At 51.0% G+C, this 17,862-nt stretch overlaps 1 protein-coding gene across 5 annotated transcripts in view; it reads left to right on the forward strand.

Moving 5' to 3' along the window:
• HDAC8 (histone deacetylase 8) overlaps window positions 1–17,862 on the forward strand; it is a 127,335-nt gene that overhangs the window by 90,980 nt on the left and 18,493 nt on the right. For 3 of the 5 annotated variants that reach the window (XM_073360606.1, XM_073360601.1, XM_073360605.1), the window contains one exon: window positions 16,669–16,774. The exons of the other annotated variants lie outside the window; for them this stretch is intronic. In XM_073360606.1, coding sequence (XP_073216707.1) covers window positions 16,669–16,774 — 106 coding nt within the window. The remainder of the gene's footprint in view (window positions 1–16,668; window positions 16,775–17,862) is intronic. 5 annotated transcript variants of the gene reach the window in all.

Genomic DNA, 17,862 nt, shown 5'->3' on the forward strand with positions numbered 1-17,862 from the left:
TCCGGAGCCGCTCTATCACCCCGCCTTCTAAATTTTGCCAGTTCTCCGGCGGAGAAGGGTGCGTGGCAGAAAGGTGAACGCCTAGGTAGAGCAGCGGGCCTGCGCTCCACCGGATGGTCTGAAGCACGGGTGGGAGGGAGCTCACCCGCCGCCAGTCCCGCACCGCCAAGCCAAAGCTCTTGACCCAGTTGACTCGGGCGGAGGAGGCTGCCGAATAGATGGCCTGGCAAGCCTCCACCTGCGCCAAGTCCCCTGGGTCCTGGACCACGAGGAGCACGTCATCGGCGTACGCCAAGAGGACCAGCTACAGCTCCAGCTCCCGCAGCACCAACCCTGTCAACCTCCTGCGGAGGAGACAGAGGAAGGGCTCGATCGCCAGAGCGTACAGCTGGCCCAAGAGGGGGCACCCCTGCTGTACTCCTTGCCCGAAGCTGACCGGTTCGGTCAGGGTCCAGTTGAGCCTAACCAGACACTCCGTGGAAGCGTACAGCACCTGGAGAAAACTCACAAACTGAGGTCTGAATCCAAACGCCTGCAGAGTGCCCAGGAGGTACCCATGGTCCACTCTATCAAACGCCTTCTCCTGATCAAGAGACAGGAGGGTGAACGACAGACCATCTCTATGGCCGAGTTCCAAAAGATCTCGGACTAGAAATAGGTTGTCAAAAATGCTGCGACCCAGGACAGTATAGGTCTGGTCTGGGTGGATCACGTCCGCCATCATGGATCCTAGCCACAGCAAGATTGCTTTCGCTACGATTTTGTAATCCGTGCTAAGGAGCGAGACGGGACGCCAATTTCGTAAATTGCGGAGGTTCCCCTTCTTCGGCAACAAGGCGAGCGGCCTGCACGAAAGAGGGAGGACCCCGCCCTGCAAAGACTCAGCCCAGACAGTGGCTAGGTCTGGGCCAAGAATGTCCCAGAACGTGTGGTAGAACTCCACGGTCAGCCCGTCCATGCCTGGAGATTTATTGGTGGGCATGCGATGGAGGGCTTCCGAGAACTCGGCCAGGGTGAGAGGCAGCTCTAGTCGGTCTCAGTCGCCCACGCTGACCATGGGGATTTCCTCCCAGAGCACCCTGCAAGCGCCAGGATCGGTCGGATCCGGGGAGAAAAGGCTTGTGTAGAAGTCACGGGCCCTCCCACACATCTCCACCGGATCCATGAGGGGGGCGCCATCTTCTGCTAGAAGGCAGGTGACGTGTTTCTTGGCCCCCCTCGTTTTCTCCAGGGCGTAGAAGAAACGGGAGCCGCGATCCATCTCCCGAAGGAGTCGGATGCGGGATCGAACAAAGACACCTCGGGCCCGATGGTCCTCGGGGGCCTGGAGCTCCTCCCGCTTCTCCCGGCACTCTCTGCAGAGGAACAGGTCCTCAGGGCTGGCGGCCAGACGCTTCTCCATCTCTAAGACTTCCCGTTCCAACTGCTCTATCGCTGCATTTCTCCGTCGCCTGGTGCCCCGGGTGTAGTCATGGCAGAAGAGCTTGGCACGCACCTTCCCTAGATCCCACCATCGCCGCGCCAAGGGAAAGGCACGCCACTGCTCTCGCCAGGCCAGCCAAAACTCCCGGAAGGACGTCACGAAGCCCTCATCCTCCAACAGGCTGTTGTTAAAGTGCCAATAGGCCGGCCCAGGCCTCTCTGCACGGAGGGAGGCCGTTATGGTGGCTAGATGATGGTTGGAAAATGGGGCCGGCCGAATGTTGGAGGAGTGGGCCTGTGAAAGATGGAAACGGGATAAATAAATACTGTCCAACCGAGAGTGGTGTGACCGATGGGCCTCCACCCAGACAAAGGTGAACGTGGAAGTGTCATCTGGGTGGTGGTCACGCCAGACGTGTACTAGGGAGTGATGTTCAACTATTTCTCGGAGAATGTTCGCAGCGGCCGGGCTCAGCTCGGCCCCTGAGCGGTCCTGTTCCTCGAGGGTGGTGTTAAAGTCCCCTCCCAGGACTAAGCACTCATGAGAATCTAGGGTGCTGAGGAAGTCGGACACCCGCTGATAGAATTGCGGCCGCTTCAGGCTCGTTGTCGGGGCATAGATGTTAACGAGGTTGACCATGAGCCCCTCCATACAGACTCGGAGATGCAGCAGGTGGCCCGGCACGGCCTCAGTGACCCCTAGCACCTCGGGCCATAGGTTGGGGGAGAACAGGGTCGCCACTCCAGCTTGTCGGATCGTGAAGTGGCTGAAGTAGACCCTGTCCCCCCACTCCAGCCGCCAGCTGTCCTCGGCGATCAGATCCGTATGGGTCTCCTGCAGGAAAACCACAGAGTACCCCCCTTCCCGAAGGTAAGAGAGCACCAGGGACCTGCGGAGAGCCATCCTACAGCCCCTGGTGTTCAAGGTTGCAATAGTGAGGGGCGTCATGCGGAGGGCTGGGGGGTGGGGGTTCCTTGTTGGCGGGGGTGTTCGCAGCCCCTGGCAGGTCGCACAACAATCCGTGACCCATCCCATAAGTGAGTAAATCGTCACGGAAGCTGCAGGCCCGCCCGTAGGCCGCGGCACCGTGCCTTCCTTTCCCTTTACCCTCCTCTGTAAGGGCCCTTGTGGCCTGGAGGATTTGATCAAAGTCCCCCCATAGCTGGAGAGCTAGCTGTACCCTGTTGCGGGAGCCACGGATGTTTTCTAAAAACTGTCGCAACGCTTTTCGCAGCTCATGGGGGGGTGGGGTTGCGATTTCCGGGTTATTCCCTGGTGGGGCTCTTGGTGCAGCTTCGTGGTCCACTGAGGCGGGCAGGCAGGGTGCAGACCACCGACGGGGCGTCTGACAGGCTAAAGTTATTAGGTCCGTCTCAAGCCTTGGGGTAGAAGAGGATGGCGGAGGGAAAATTGCAGCTCCTAATGGGTCGCGGCAGGAAAATGCAAAGGCTGCTCCTTGGGGGGGATCCGCAAAAAACGGGAAGGAAATAACCCCGGGGGCGGCAATAGCATTGCAGTAGGAGGTGGATTGGGCAGGGACAGGGGTGGGGGCGGGGGCAGAGGCGAGGCTCTGGGCTTCGGGAGGCAAGCAGCAGAGAGGTGGTGCCTCCCGAACAGATTCGACGGTTAAGGGGGTCGGTTAAGGGGGTGGGGAGGGGGCTCCCAGTGATGCTAGGCGTAGGCTCTGTGGTAGATTTGGCAGCCATGGCCTCAGGTGGTGGACCACCTTCTGCAGGGTGCTCGCCCGGGAAGGCGGTTAGGGGGAGGGAACATCGGGTAAGGTTGCCCAGATCGAGGCCAGCCGGCAGTAGGTCATTCTCTCCCTGGGTGACCGGGGTCAAACCTAGGGCCTCGATCTCCTCATACATGGAGGAGAGGTCGTCGTCTGCCACCCCGGGGGGCTTCCCTCTGGCGCCCGCTACGACGGTCGCTTCGGGGTTCGCAGGGGGTTCGGGTGATATTCGGGCAGAAGGGGCTTCCTCAGGGGAGCGCGGGGTCTCCCGTGGAGGGGAGATTCTACCTTCCAGTGCTATTTTGTCTTCCCCTCCCGACACCGGCGGATGGATCTCGCTCGTGGGCATAGCGGAAGGCTCAGTGTCAGTGCCTCCCTTTCTGGTCTTCTGGGGGGCCTCCGCATCGGATGGGTGCAGCGGAGCTCAAGCCTTCCACTTACCTCGCTTTCCCTGGACTAGGGTCCAGCCCTCCATAGCATCGTCTGGGGACTGGTTAGCCGGGGTCGTGTCAGGGGGCAGAGGCAATGGGTCAGGGGCTCGGGGGGGGTAACGGTGAGGCAACATGGGGGGGCGGTTCTCCTTGGGGCGGGCCCTCTCCTATGCCCGGTAATATCTTTGCTGCACCCTCCTCCATAGGCTCTGCTGGATTGTTAACAGCAAGGGCGGGGCTCCCTCGCTCATCTGGGCGTTGTAGGGGAGGTGTCTCTTGGGCCCGGACAGGAGCAGCAGTGGATCAAGCAGGAGGAGAGGTGGTTGCAGATCTCGGGCGGCCAGGGGCATTGACAACGACGGAGCTGATGTCCTGCCGGGTCTCGGGGGTCTCGGATGCCCCTCCCCCCCAGGCCAAGGGGCAGTCTCTTCGGACATGCCCCGCTGATCGGCAGAGGTAGCACCGGGCCTCTCCTGTGGAATAGTAGACCTGATAGCGGGCTCCCTGGTAGGGGACTAGGAAGGACCCCTCAAGCGCCTCTCCGTCACGTGCCGGTGGTGGCGGTAAAAGCTGCACTTGCCGGCGGAACGAAAGGACGTGACGGAGGGTGGGGTCCTTGCAGCCCAACGGGAGAGGGCTGATGACGGAAACGGGTTTCCCCAGGGTGGAGAGAGCAGGTAACAGAGCAGCATTGGGTAGAAAAGGAGGGACGGAGGTCAGGACTAGGCGGATGCCCAGGTCTTCTAGCGGCTCCAGAGGGACAAATACCCCCCCACCGCCAGGCCCTTCTCCACCGCCTCCTGGGCGGCAGCCTCCGATGCTAAGAAAAAGACGACCTTCCCGTACATTTTAGAGGCCACCATAATGGCCGTGGGTCCTACCACCCTCGCCAACGCCTGCAAGTATGTCTCCACATGGGGTGAGGCGGGCACCAGGAGGCAACGGACGCCATGCTTCCTGGTCATGGTGGGAAAGGGGCCTCGGCCGCTATTGATGGTAGTGGAGGCGGTGGGTAGGCGAGATGACGAGGTGGGGGGGGCTGCCACCACCCGGGCATACGCACTGGGGGCTGGGGGAGGGACGCTCGCAGAGCTGTTGGAGGGAACAGCGGGGAGGGACGCCATGGTCGATGACGAGGCTACAGCGGTGGGGGCAGCCTCTGCCATGGAGGGCTTGGTGGTTGTGGCTGGGCCCTTCCCCTTCTTCGCACCCTGGCCTTTCCAGCTAACTGCGGGGGCTTTCCTAGAATCGGGGGGGGGGGGGCGGTGGGCGTAGCAGCGGCAATAGTCACCCCGGTACCTCCGGCTGCCAATGCCCCAGCGGGGGCGGTGGCAGGTGTTTTGGCAGCAGTGGTGGGGGGGGAGGCTTGGGGGTTGGGCAGGGGGGTAGGTGGGGGAGGGGCAACTGAGGTTGTTAGAGGGGTTTCACCCCTCTCATTCCCCACCATCGTGAGCAGGGAGAGACGGGGAGACACCAGAAGGAGGAGGGGGAAGGGGGAAGCAGATTAACCACTTCTCCCTGTTGGGCTGCAGGCAGGGGGTGGCCAAATGGGTCGGACTGGACAGGGGAAGGAAACAGGAGTTGGGGTCAGATAGTAGGGGCAAACTGTGGGGTGGGCAGTCTGGGGGTGGCGGGGGGACGCGGACCCACGCGCGTTTATCCAAAGAGTCTCGTTTGGTCGGCTGTTGTGTCTGGTCCGGATGATGGAATTCAAAGCAAGCAGTTGAGGCTAGAGGCAGACGGCAGGTTGGCAGCAGGGACAGACGGCGGGGGGGCCGTGATGGTTGTAGTAGCGTTGTGGGGGGCACCGATGGATCGGGGAGCAGCTTCGTGCCACACCCCCCGTGCCCCTACAAATGCAGTTAAGACACAGTCAGACTCCCCCCACACGAGAGTACAGTTCAAAAGTTACTCAGTCTTACGGCCCCCTCCATGATGATTTGTAGCTTCCCTGGGCGATATCTCTGTCAGCTGTCTTCTCTCCCGGTCTTTGTGGAGCATTCCAAAAATGCCAAGCAAAGATAAGAAGACGATTAATTGCGGGTCCACAAACAAACAGCAAAACGGTTGGGTCTGGGGGCGTCCACTCCCCTCCTCCGGGGAGCGGGTCGGCAGTCCTCCCCCCTCCTCTGGGGGTTGCAGCTGAAGCAATAGCAACGTCCGAGGGCAGGCGTGGGGGGGCTGGCAGGCAAGCTGGCAGCTGACCAGCACTCGAACGGCAGCAAAAAAAAACCAGCAAAAAAACAAAACAAAACGAAGAAAAAGCGTCTGGCCCGGTCATGGCGGGGGAACTAAAGCAGGGGCAAAAAGCAAGGAAAGCCCAGGCCAGAGGGCAGCAGGAGAGTGTAAGAAGGGAGCCTTCTTCCCTTTAGAGGGAAGGAAGTTTGCTATAGATTAATTAAAGCACCTGAAGCCAGTCACATGATAAAAACCGCCCTGCTTCAATCAGACGAGAGGAGGAGTTGAAGCAGAGTGGATTGGTGTTGGAGTAGAGAGCAGTTTGGAGGAGTTGAAACAGAGTGGATTGGTGTTGGAGCAGAGAGCAGTTTGGAGGAGTTGAAGCAGAGTGGATTGGTGTTGGAGTAGAGAGCAGTTTGGAGGAGTTGAAACAGAGTGGATTGGTGTTGGAGCAGAGAGCAGTTTGGAGGGAAGCAGAGGAAAGTTTGGAGAAGTGCTGCAGTGGGCTAAGAAGACCACGACCCTAGGTAAAGGGACACCTAGTTTGTGCAGAGGGAGGGCAGGAAGCCCCATAAGCTGAAGGGCAGGAGAGGGAAGTAGCCCAGGGGAAGAAATCGCTAGTTCAGGTGGTTTACCGCTATCCCTAGGGCTCCTGGGCTGGGCCCCGGAGTAGCAGGCGGGCCCAGGTCCCTCCCTCTCCACTCCCCTCCTCTAGGGCACTAGTGGGACAGTTAATACTCCAGTTCAGGGGCAAGAAACAGTGCCCTGAACCGCCCCTTCCCCGCCAGAAGAGAAAGCACAGGACCCATCATAGTAGTGCCGGCAATTTGCCACACGTGGTGTTGGAAGTGGGATATATGTGCTGGGGACTTAAACTAGGGTTTGCCAAAACCCTCCCGTCCCTTAGATGGATGACCTGGTCAAGGCCCTAATACAAGCCACCGCAGCCCAGCAGGAGGCTACCCGGGTCCAAGCAACCGCCCAACAGGAGGCAACTTGGATGCAGCAGGAGACTAATCATCTGTTGATGAGTCAGGCTGCGCAGGACCAAGCCCTGCTGCAAAAGCTGGTGAACCAGTTGAAGGCCCTTATGGAGCTGAACCGCAACTGCGACGGGACCCGGACCATACGGGCTAGCCACTGCCCAGAGAAAATGACACAGGAGGATGATGTGGAGGCATACCTCCTGGCTTTTGAAAGAGCAGCCCTGCGGGAGGCCTGGCCTCAAGATCAGTGGTCTGGTATCCTCGCCCCGTTCCTGTGTGGGGAGACCCAGAAGGTCTACTACGATATGGCCACGGAGAGTGCAGCAGATTATCCCCAACTGAAGACAGAGATCCTGGCCAGATTTGGAGTAACGACAGCGTTGCAAGCCCAGAGGTTCCATGAGTGGCAGTATACAGAGGACAAGACGCCCCAATCGCAATTGTTTGACCTGATCCACCTGACCCAGAAATGGCTGCGCCCTGGGGCCCTCAGCTCTAAGAAGATGATGGAGCTCCTGGTACCAGACCAGTATGTGAGGGGGCTACCACCAGCCTCCAGGCTTGAGTTGGCCAGAATGACCCCTCCACCTATGATGAGTTGGTGTCCCTCGTGGAAAGACAGCTGGCAGCCCGTGAACTGTTCCAGACCCCAGGGGGTGAGACACAGCAAACCAGGAAGCCAGTCCCAAACCCAAGGCCCTGGACTGTCGACAACTCCAGGAGAACCATAACTGGGAGGAAAGACACCAAGGAATGGCCTGAGGCCAAGAAAGGACCTGGGGGTTTGGGAAGAGAGAGATGAGGGCGGGGGGCAAATAGCCCCAGGCAGAGGGCGGCAACCGGAATAAGGGGGTGGTGTTACGAGTATGGGGAATTGGGGCATATAGCAGCCCAGGGCCCCAACAGGGAAGAGCCTATGCAATGTAATCTGGGGGATCACAGGGAGCAATGTGGCCTAATCGGCCTGGTAGGGGTCGCAATGACCTCGCATGGGTATACAAGATCATTAAAAATGAATGGTATTGAGACCATAGCATTAGTAGATTCTGGGAGTGCTGTCACACTGGTCTCAGGGAAGTTGGTGGGGCAAGACCAACTAACCCGGGCCAAAAACACAGGGGTAACATGTGTTCATGGCACTGTAAATTTCTACCCCACAATCCCTGTACGGATTGAGATCCAGGGGAATACTACCAGAATGACTGCAGGGGTGGTCCCCAGGTTCCCCTACCCTGTCTTAATTGGTAGGGACTTCCCCGGGTTTGAGAGCTTACTCCCCCCATTAGAGCCAGGGGAGGGTAGCAACCCCCGGTCTAAGACGGAGGCACCTACAGACAGCGTCACCCCAATGTTTGCCAAATTTGCCCCAGAGTTATTCTCATCCCCTGGAAAATCCCAAAAGTCTAGGTGGGAAAGGAGGGCAGATAGAAGATTAGGGACCAGAATTCTAGCAGAGAACCAGAAAACCTCCCTTGTTGGTAGGCGAACCCGTTCAGGAGGCCAGGAGATCATTCAGGCCAGTGATGACTCGGCGGTTCCTAGCCCAAGTAGGGGCAACAGACCCCCTGCAATTAGATCAGATTGGTACCGCACATGAGAATTTCGGGCAGGACCAAGCCAATGACCCGCAAAATGCGAATGTGAGGGAGGAGGTAGTGGAAGTAAATGGCGTACCCGTGGAAGGAAAGAACAAAGGCCCAAGGCCATATTATATGCTCAAACGCCATCTGTTGTACAGGATAGCGCAAATACGAGGGGAAGAAGTAGAGCAACTCTTAGTTCCACGGAAACACACAAGGGCAGTACTAGAGTTAGCTCACAGTCATTTATTTGGGGGACATCTAGGAGTAGACAAGACACTTGATACAGTCCTAAGAAGGTTTTATTGGCCAGGAATACATGCAGAGGTCCAGCGCTATTGTGCCTCCTGCCCTGAATGCCAGTTGCATAGCCCCCGATCTCACTTGTGAGCCCCATTAGTACCTTTGCCTTTATTGAAGTCCCTTTCGACATAGTGGGCCCACTGAAAAGATTGGCGTGGGGACATAGTGGGCCCACTGGAAAGATTGGCACCGGGCCACCGAAACATACTAGTCATCCTTGACAACGTCACGTGGTATCCAGAAGCCATTCCTTTAAGAAACCCCACATCCAAGGCAATAGCAAAAGAACTACTCCAGGTTTTTGCCAGAGTGGGAATCCCTAAGGAGATCCTGACAGACCAAGGAAGCCTTTTCATGTCAAAATTAATGAAAGACTTGTGTACCCTACTCCGCATCCAGGCCATACGGACCTCAGTCTACCATCCACAAACAGATGGACTGGTTGAGCAGTTTAACCATACCCTTAAAAGTATAATCCGGAAGGTGGTAGCACAGGACGGAAAAGATGGGGATACCCTTCTACCGTATCTAATGTTTGCTATATGGGAAGTCCCCAGGCGTCCACTGGTTTCTCTCCCTTTGAACTATTATACGGATGCCACCCACATGGAATATTAGATATTGCCAAGGAAGACTGTTAAGAACAACCCAACCCAGGAAAGAATGTCATTGAGCACGTGACATAGATGAGAGAGCAAATAACTCAAGTAACGCCTATAGTACGAGAACATTTGGAAAAAGCACAAGAGGCCCAGCAGACATATTACAACCGTCAGGCAAAAGTACGGAGATTTCAGCCCAGGGAATGGGTGATGGTGCTAGTGCTGACAGCAGAAAGCAAACTCCTGGCCAGCTGGCATGGACCATATGAGATAGTGGAAGCCACTGGGGAGGTGGACTATAAGGTCAGACAACCAGACCACCGAAGGCCAGAGCAAATCTACCACATCAACTTACTGAAACCCTGGCATGACCGAGAGACGTGCCTGGTCATTTGGGGAGCTCCACCCCAGACAGACAACCCACAGGGGCAGGTGAAGATATCTCCTGAGTTAATTCCAGAACAATGAACCGAGGTCATTGATATGATCCAACGGAACCAGGACGTGTTCTGTACACAGCCGGACTGTACGACACTAGTCCAACATCATATTGTCACCAGTCCTGGAATAAGGGTGATGATAAGACCGTACCGAATACCGGAAGAAATCAGGACAGAAGTGAAGAAGATGCTGGAACTCGGGGTTATTGAAGAATCCCACAGCCAGTGGTCCAGCCCTATCATCCTAGTCCCCAAGCCTGACGGCACCCTGAGGTTTTGCAACGACTTCCAGAAGTTGAATGAAGTATCCCAATTCGATGCCTATCCGATACCACGCATTGACGAGCTAGTTGATCAGTTAGGCAAGGCCCGATACCTAACCACTCTGGACCTGACCAAAGGATATTGGCAAATTCCCCTGGCCGAGAATGCCAAGGAAAAGACTGCCTTCTCTACGCCCGTTGGCCTGTTCCAATACACTGTCCTCCTTTTCGGACTCCATGGGGCCCCTGCAACATTCCAGCAACTTATGGACAAATTGCTGCCACCCCATGCCAAGTATGCCACCGCCTATCTAGACGACATAGTCATCCATAGCCCTGACTGGGAAACGCACCTAGGACAAGTAGAAGCAGTTCTAGACATGCTGCGGAAGGCCAGCCTCACTGCCAACCCTCTCAAGTGTGTGATAGGACTAACTGAGGCCAGATACCTCGGGTATGTAGTAGGGAGAGATTTGGTGAAACCCCAATGGAACAAAGTGGAGGCAATACAAGGTTGGCCTTGACCAGTCCACAAAAAGCAGGTCAGAGCATTTCTAGGGATAGTAGGATACTATCGGAGATTCAGCCGTCATTTTGCCACAAGAGCAGGGCCATTGACAGATTTGATAAAGGCTCGGGGCCCCGAGATAGTAAAGTGGACTGATCCAGCAGAAGGAACATTTTCAGATCTAAGGACAGCCCTTTGCTGCCATCCCGTACTCATAGCCCCAGACTTCGAGAAGGAATTCATCCTACAAACAGATGTCTTGGAGGTGGGGCTAGTCCTTTCGCAGATGGTAGGGGAGGAGGAACACCCGATCTTGTACCTCAGCCAGAAGCTCCTCCGCAGGGAACAAAAGTACATCGTTGTTGCAAAGGAATGTCTGGTGGTAAAATGGGCTATGGGGACGCTCCGCTACTACCTACTGGGGCGGCGGTTTACCCTTGTGACAGACCACACCCCACTCCAGTGGATGCACAGAAACAAGGAGAAGAACGCAAGAGTGAGTAGGTGGTTCCTATCCCTACAGCCCTTCCTTTTCCCTGTACACATAGGGCCAGAAGCCAACACTGGAATGCTGATGGCCTATCACGACAGCACTGCCTCTCGTCCCAAATAGCCCAACCCCATGGTATTGAGCAGGGAGGAGGGGATGTGTGATACAGCATGGCCAGAGGGCAGCAGGAGAGTGTTAGAAGGGAGCTTTATTCCCTGTAGAGGGAAGAAAGTTTGCTATAGATTAATTAGAGCACCTGAAGCCAGTCACATGATAAAAACCGCCCTGCTTCAATCAGACAAGAGGAGGAGTTGAAGCAGAGTGGATTGGTGTTGGAGCAGAGAGCAGTTTGGAGGGAAGCAGAGGAGAGTTTGGAGAAGTGCTGCGGTGGGCTAAGAAGACCAAAACCCTACGTAAAGGGACACCTGGTTAGTGCAGAGGGAGGGCAGGAAGCCCCACAAGCTGAAGGGCAGGAGAGGGAAGTAGCCCAGAGGAAGGAACCACTAGTTCAAGCAAAAAGAAAAGGAGTACTTGTGGCACCTTAGAGACTAACCAATTTATTTGAGCATAAGCTTTCGTGAGCTACAGCTCACTTCATCGGATGCAGCCTGTGGAAACTGCAGAAGACATTATATACACAGAGACCGTGAAACAATACCTCCTCCCACCCAGTTCAAGCAGTTTACCACTATTCCTAGGGCCCCTGGGCTGGGCCCTGGAGTAGAGGGTGGGCCCGGGTCCCTCCCTCTCCACTCCCCTCCTCTAGGGCACTAGTGGAGCAGTTAATACGCCGTTCAGGGGCAAGAAACAGTGCCCTGATCCCCGCCACCACCCCCCAAGAAGAGAAAGCACGGGACCCATCATAGTAATGCCTGCAATTTGCCACAATAGAAAATAACGTAGCACAGTTCAGCATTCACGTGCTCTGCATCCACACAGAGTCTTTGGAACTGTCCTCACATGAAGCTACTTTCAGGATTGGGATATTAGTTATTAAATACCAAGAAATTGCATTTCAAGAAACAACAAGATATATCTTGGAAATTAATTGCTGTATTAACTGTATTCATGTGCAGTATTAATTAACTGTATTCATGTGGCGTTTGTGATTTTAATAGTATTGTGATTTTAAAGTCTGGAAATGCAAAAGTAAAGGCTCTGACAACAGTACTATCCTCATTGTTGCCCATAACTCATTTTTATGAACATGTTATACTTATGTCATAAACCATGATATACTTTTACAGAAAAAAGAAAAACAGAAAATAGTGCAAATGAGGCAAGTTTTGCTGTTAGAACCATAAACTTTGTATTTTCTAACTTTTTGTGACTTTACTCTGCAACCCTAACGTTGCAGTGTTTTTGCATTTCATTTCCTTTTTCTTTTATAGAAATGAAATTAAAAGATCTTATTGAGCTTAGCAGGTTTTTCAGCTGAATGTGTAAATTCCTTGAAATAACTTGGTTTGCGCATCATTACATGGTAATGCATGCATTGCACTAAGCTCCTTTGCAAACTCAAACCAATCCAAACCTCTAGACCAGTTGCTTGCAACCTGTGATCTGTGGACCCCTGGGGATCTGCAGACTGTCTAAGATTTCCAAAGGGGTCTGCATCTCCACTTGAAATTTTTTAGGGATCCACAAATGAAAAAAGGTTGAAAACCACTTTTCCATTCAAGTGTCAGTTGTTTTTGCTGTAGCCCTGTTAAGCAAGGTAAGAATGCTTTTTACTGTGGCGAAAATGTTCATAGTTCTCCCACAACGTGAACTGGAGGTGAATTGGAAAACTCTTTCCAAATTCACCTCAGGGCACAAACCAAGCAAGGAAAATGTCCAACTCTTAAAAGGTGACTATTTCAGAAAGTTGTGGACATGTGAAAAGTAGATGTGCATGGAAACTGTATTGTAAGTTTATCCTTAGTAGCCACTAGGATGGTAGTGTGCTATAACAACCATGGAGCATTCAGAATATAATGTAACTAGTGGAGATGCCTTATGCATTTGAGGTATGCATATGATAGAAATTACCATTGTTATCATGACACTCAGGCCATCAGTCAAATCTAAGACTTTATTGAAGAGCGAGGTTAAATTTTCAAAAGTGATTTAAGTTCCTAGACCCACATCCTCAAAGGTATTTATGCTCCTTACTGCCTTTGAAATCAATGGTAGTTTAACACCTAAATACCCTGGAGGATCTACGGCCTTAGTCTCTTCTGCAAATGGAATTTAAGTGCTTCTGAAAATCTTACTTCTAGGAAAAATGACCCTTCCATTTACATGACCTTCAGCTCCTAACATGCTAGGAGGAATGTGTGTCTTGTTCATACAGGGAGAGTGCTTAAATTATAGTCTAAATGACTGAGATCAGTATTTCAATCTGCTGTTCCATCACCGTGAGCATTACTATAGGTCCTTTTCAGGGCTATCGATTAATCTCAGTTCACTCACACGTTTAACTGAAAAAAATGAATTGCGATTAAAATAATTAATCACGATTAATCGCACTGTTAAACAATAGAACACCAATTGGAATTTATTAAATATTGTGGATGTTTTTCTACATTTTCAAATATATTGATTTCTTTTACAACACAGAATACAAAGTGTACAGGGCTCAGTTTATATTATTTTTTATTACAAATATTTGCTCTGTAAAAATGATAAAAGAAATAGTATTTTTCAATTCACCTCATACAAGTACTGTACAGCAATCTCTTTATCTTGAAAGTGTAATTTACAAATGTAGATTTTTTTTGTTACATAACTGCACTCAAAAATAAAACAATGTAAAACTTTAGAGCCTACAAGTTCACTCAGTCCTACTTCTTGTTCAGCCAATCGCTAAGACAAACAAGTTTGTTTACATTTATGGGAGATAATGCTGCCTGCTTCTTATTTACAATGTCACCAGAAAGTGAGAACAGGCATTCGCATGGAACTTTTGTAGCTGTCGTTACAAGGTATTTACGTGCCAGATATGCTAAACATTTGTATGCCTCTTCATGCTTCAGCCATCATTCCAGAGGACATGCTTCCATGCTGATGATGCTTGTTTAAAAAAAATGCTTTAATTACATTTGTGATTGAACTCCTTGGGGGAGAATTGTATGTCTCCTGTTCTGTTTTACCTGCATTCTGCCATATATTTCATGTTATAGCAGTCTCGGATGATGACCCAGCACATGTTCGTTTTAAGACCACTTTCACAGCAGATTTGACAAAACACAAAGAAGGTACCAACATGAGATTTCTAAAAATAGCTACAACACTCGATCCAAGGTTTAAGAATCTGAAGTGCCTTCCAAAATCTGAGGGGGATGAGATTTGGAGCATGTATTCAGAAGTCTTAAAAGACAACACTCCAACGCAGAAACTACAGAATCCAAACCACCAAAAAAGAAAATCATCCTTCTGCTGGTGGCATCTGACTAATGATGATGAATATGAACATGTGTCGGTCCTCTCTGCTTTGGATCGTTATCGAGCAGAACTCGTCATCAGCATGGATGCATGTCCTCTGGAATGGTGGTTGAAGCATGAAAGGACATATGAATCTTTAGCGCATCTGGCACGTAAATATCTTGTGACGCTGGCTACAACAGTGCCATGCGAATGCCTGTTTTCACTTTCAATTGACATTGTAAACAAGAAGCAGGCAGCATTATCTCCTGCAAATTGTAACCAAACTTGTTTGAGCAATTGGCTGAACAAGAAGTAGGACTGAGTAGACTTGTAGGCTCTAAAGCTTTACATTGTTTTATTTTTGAATGTAGTTATTTTTTGTACATAATTCTACATTTGTAAGTTCAACTTTCATGATAAAGAGATTGCTCTACAGTACTTGTATTAGGTGAATTGAAAAATATTATTTCTTTTGTTTTTTACAGTGCAAATATTTGTAATTAAAAATAAATATAAAGTGAGCATTGTATACTTTGTATTCCATGTTGTAATTTAAATCAATATATTTGAAAATGTAGAAAACATCCAAAATATTTAAATAAATGGTATTCTATTATTGTTTAATAGCGCAATTAATCACGCGATTAACTTTTTTATTCGCTTTACAGCCCTAGTCCTTTTGTATTGTTTTATAGGCTGAAATGAGGGCATGAAATGATGAAAGATATGCTGCAACTTCCTCTGAAATACGATATTTATCCTTTAATGGAGGGTTAAATAAACAACGTCAATTTTGTTCCACTGTAAACCTATCCAGCACTTCTCTTAGAACGCAGTTACCCATATTTGTGTTCCTCAATCATAGCACCCGTATGTGGATAGTTTTAGGAGAGCAGAAACCAGATACAAAACCTTTCTGCTCTGTCGCAGGCTCAAATCCCGCCAAAGTCAATAATGAACTGAATAAAGTCTTAGCTGTGTGTTGGGTGTCTGGTCTTTGTGGTCTGGGGGTTGTGTCCTAGGGAACAGGGGTCCTTGTCAGAAATTTTTGTCACAATTGGCACTTCTTGCCAAGGCTGCCAAGAAAGTTAAGAACTAACTGGGCTATGGGGATTTCTCTCCTCCTTCCCTAGAGATGGTTGCTGGTAATCAGAATTGAAGAACGTTATTGGCTCAGTGTGGGAAAGCTTTCACAGCTGTTGCCTGTGCTGTACGTATTTGTAGATAAACGGGGGATCTCAGCTGCTAGAGCTGCCAAATGACACCTTTCCGATATTAGCCCTGTGTATCATTTAATGACGCGGGGGAGTCCAGCTAGTTTGGCTTTCCCTTAATTTTATAGAATAAGCCTGATTCCTGCATGCCTAATTACTTTCTTGTAAACTGGCCAACCTTTTAGGCTAAGTTTAAATTCAAATGTATACATTTTTTAACACACTTAACTCAAAACCAGCTGAATTTTTAAAACCTCCCATGTGCTGGCTCTGTGCTTGGTGTTGTGTGCTCACGCAATAATTTATGGTATTCTGTATTAATGTGAAAAACTTCAGTGTTTCTCCTATAGACTTAGTTGCACATCTGTAGCACATTGTATGGAGAGGTATGTTAACAATCTTGTGCCGAGCCCTGTTCCTTACTGTAATTCCTGTCTGATGTAGCACCTTCCCGGTGTGCAGGGATCATGCCAGTGAAAGAATGTATTGTGCTAGAGCTGTGCAGGGGGGTGGGTTCAAAGTGTCACCACTCTAGCACAAGGAAATCCAGCCGGAGTGTTGATTTCATTGTGTGTTCTCATTTAATACAGGCAGGTGTGTAGGTACCCAAGTGTGTGATATAACAATGCTAAATGGATTTGCCGGATGTGCCAAGGGGGATGAAAAATAAAATTGTATTCACAGCTGCAGTGCTGTAAAATATGTCTCATATATGGAACTTGAATTGTTAGAGCAGTTGTAGAGTTCAAGCAGGTAGAAGCTCCATAACACATGCATTAATTAATTAAACTATGTGAGCTGCCTTGGAGGGGAAGAGGTATTTTACAGATGAGTGGATCAGTGGCAGAGCTGGGAAGAAACTCAGTCTCCTGAATAGAGATGGGAAATAGACACTAAACTAGAGAGAGAGAAAAGCTCTCCATCTGGGATTTCAGGAGCACATTTGGAATCTAGTGGACAACAAGGATGGGAGTCTGTCTCCACTACCTCAAGTCCCACCGCAGATGCTTCCCCCTACTGCATTGTTTTCAGGACAGCTCTCCTTGAACCTCACCCACACCATTTCTGCCCTGCACAGCAACAACTTTGCTGATTTCCCTTTCCCTGCAGTTTTTCACAAAGTATGGTCCTGATTACGTGCTGGAGATCACACCGAGCTGCAGGCCAGACCGCAACGAGCCACACAAAGTCCAAGAAATCCTCAGCATCATCAAAGGTGAGCTTCCCCAACCTCCTGCCACCTTACTGCCCTGGGAGACCAACTGCTGGCTGTTGGAAAATCCAAAAATAATACATTAAGGAGGAGAATATTTCTCTTGGTATCTTTATGGCCCTGGCTACGAAGCTGTACTCCATGTGCTTGGCAAGTCATAATATACAATGACATCCATCTTCTGCCCAGCGTTGGATATGGTAACGGGTTGGTTGTGAAGTGCAAATGTTTCTATAGGCATGACCACTGCACTGTGGTCTCTGGCCCGTGGAATTCTATAAAAGGCAGTCCACAGCTGTTGTCCTCTTCATTTCAGAAGGGCAGCCTGCAGAGACCCCAGGGCCTTGTGGTTGTTTATTTTTCGTTGTTTAAACCTGTCTGTACAGCAGCCACAGACAGTAAAGCAAGCACAGAATTCGTTAACAACAGAGCAATAGGCTCATGTGTCCACTAAAGCTAAATCTCTGACACCAGCCAAGAGAATTGAGTTTATACCATGCCCCAAAGGTCAACAGATCTGGGCTCTGCTGGAACAACAGGGGACGTGCCCGCAGCCAAGGACCTCTTAACTCCCCACTCCTGCACACACACCTCTCAAGATTCCCAATTCTAGGGACATTTACGGAGCACGCTTCAGCTGCTCTGAACTGTCTAGTGGCGCGTGGGGAACAGCGGGTCTGGCCCAGCTGCTTAGATCAGGATAGAGCGTTCCATGCTGCCACCCATGGTCTGACTGGTCTTCATTTCTGTATTGAATGGGACGGTGTCTATAAAATGCCCAATGCTCCACCAACCGATTTCAGACATCGGGTTATTGGTACACTGCCGAATGCAACCTTCAGTTGCACCAGTTTGGGTGCCCAATTTTAGTCATTAATTCCATTAACCTGCCTCTGGCACCATCTCAGGCTTGCACTACTCTCTTTCCTTCCCCCCTCCCTACAGACACACACGCCTGGCTCAGACACACACCCTCCTTTAGGAATATTTTAACTTAAAATTTAGCTTTGTGCCAGGTGCTGTATCAAGAGCCCTGGCGACTGCACTCCATCCTATATCCCCAGAACTGACCAGCACAGGCAGCAGCAGAT

The sequence above is a fragment of the Lepidochelys kempii genome, chromosome 9, assembly GCF_965140285.1.
Source record: "Lepidochelys kempii isolate rLepKem1 chromosome 9, rLepKem1.hap1, whole genome shotgun sequence".
Classification (NCBI taxonomy): Eukaryota; Metazoa; Chordata; order Testudines; family Cheloniidae; genus Lepidochelys; species Lepidochelys kempii.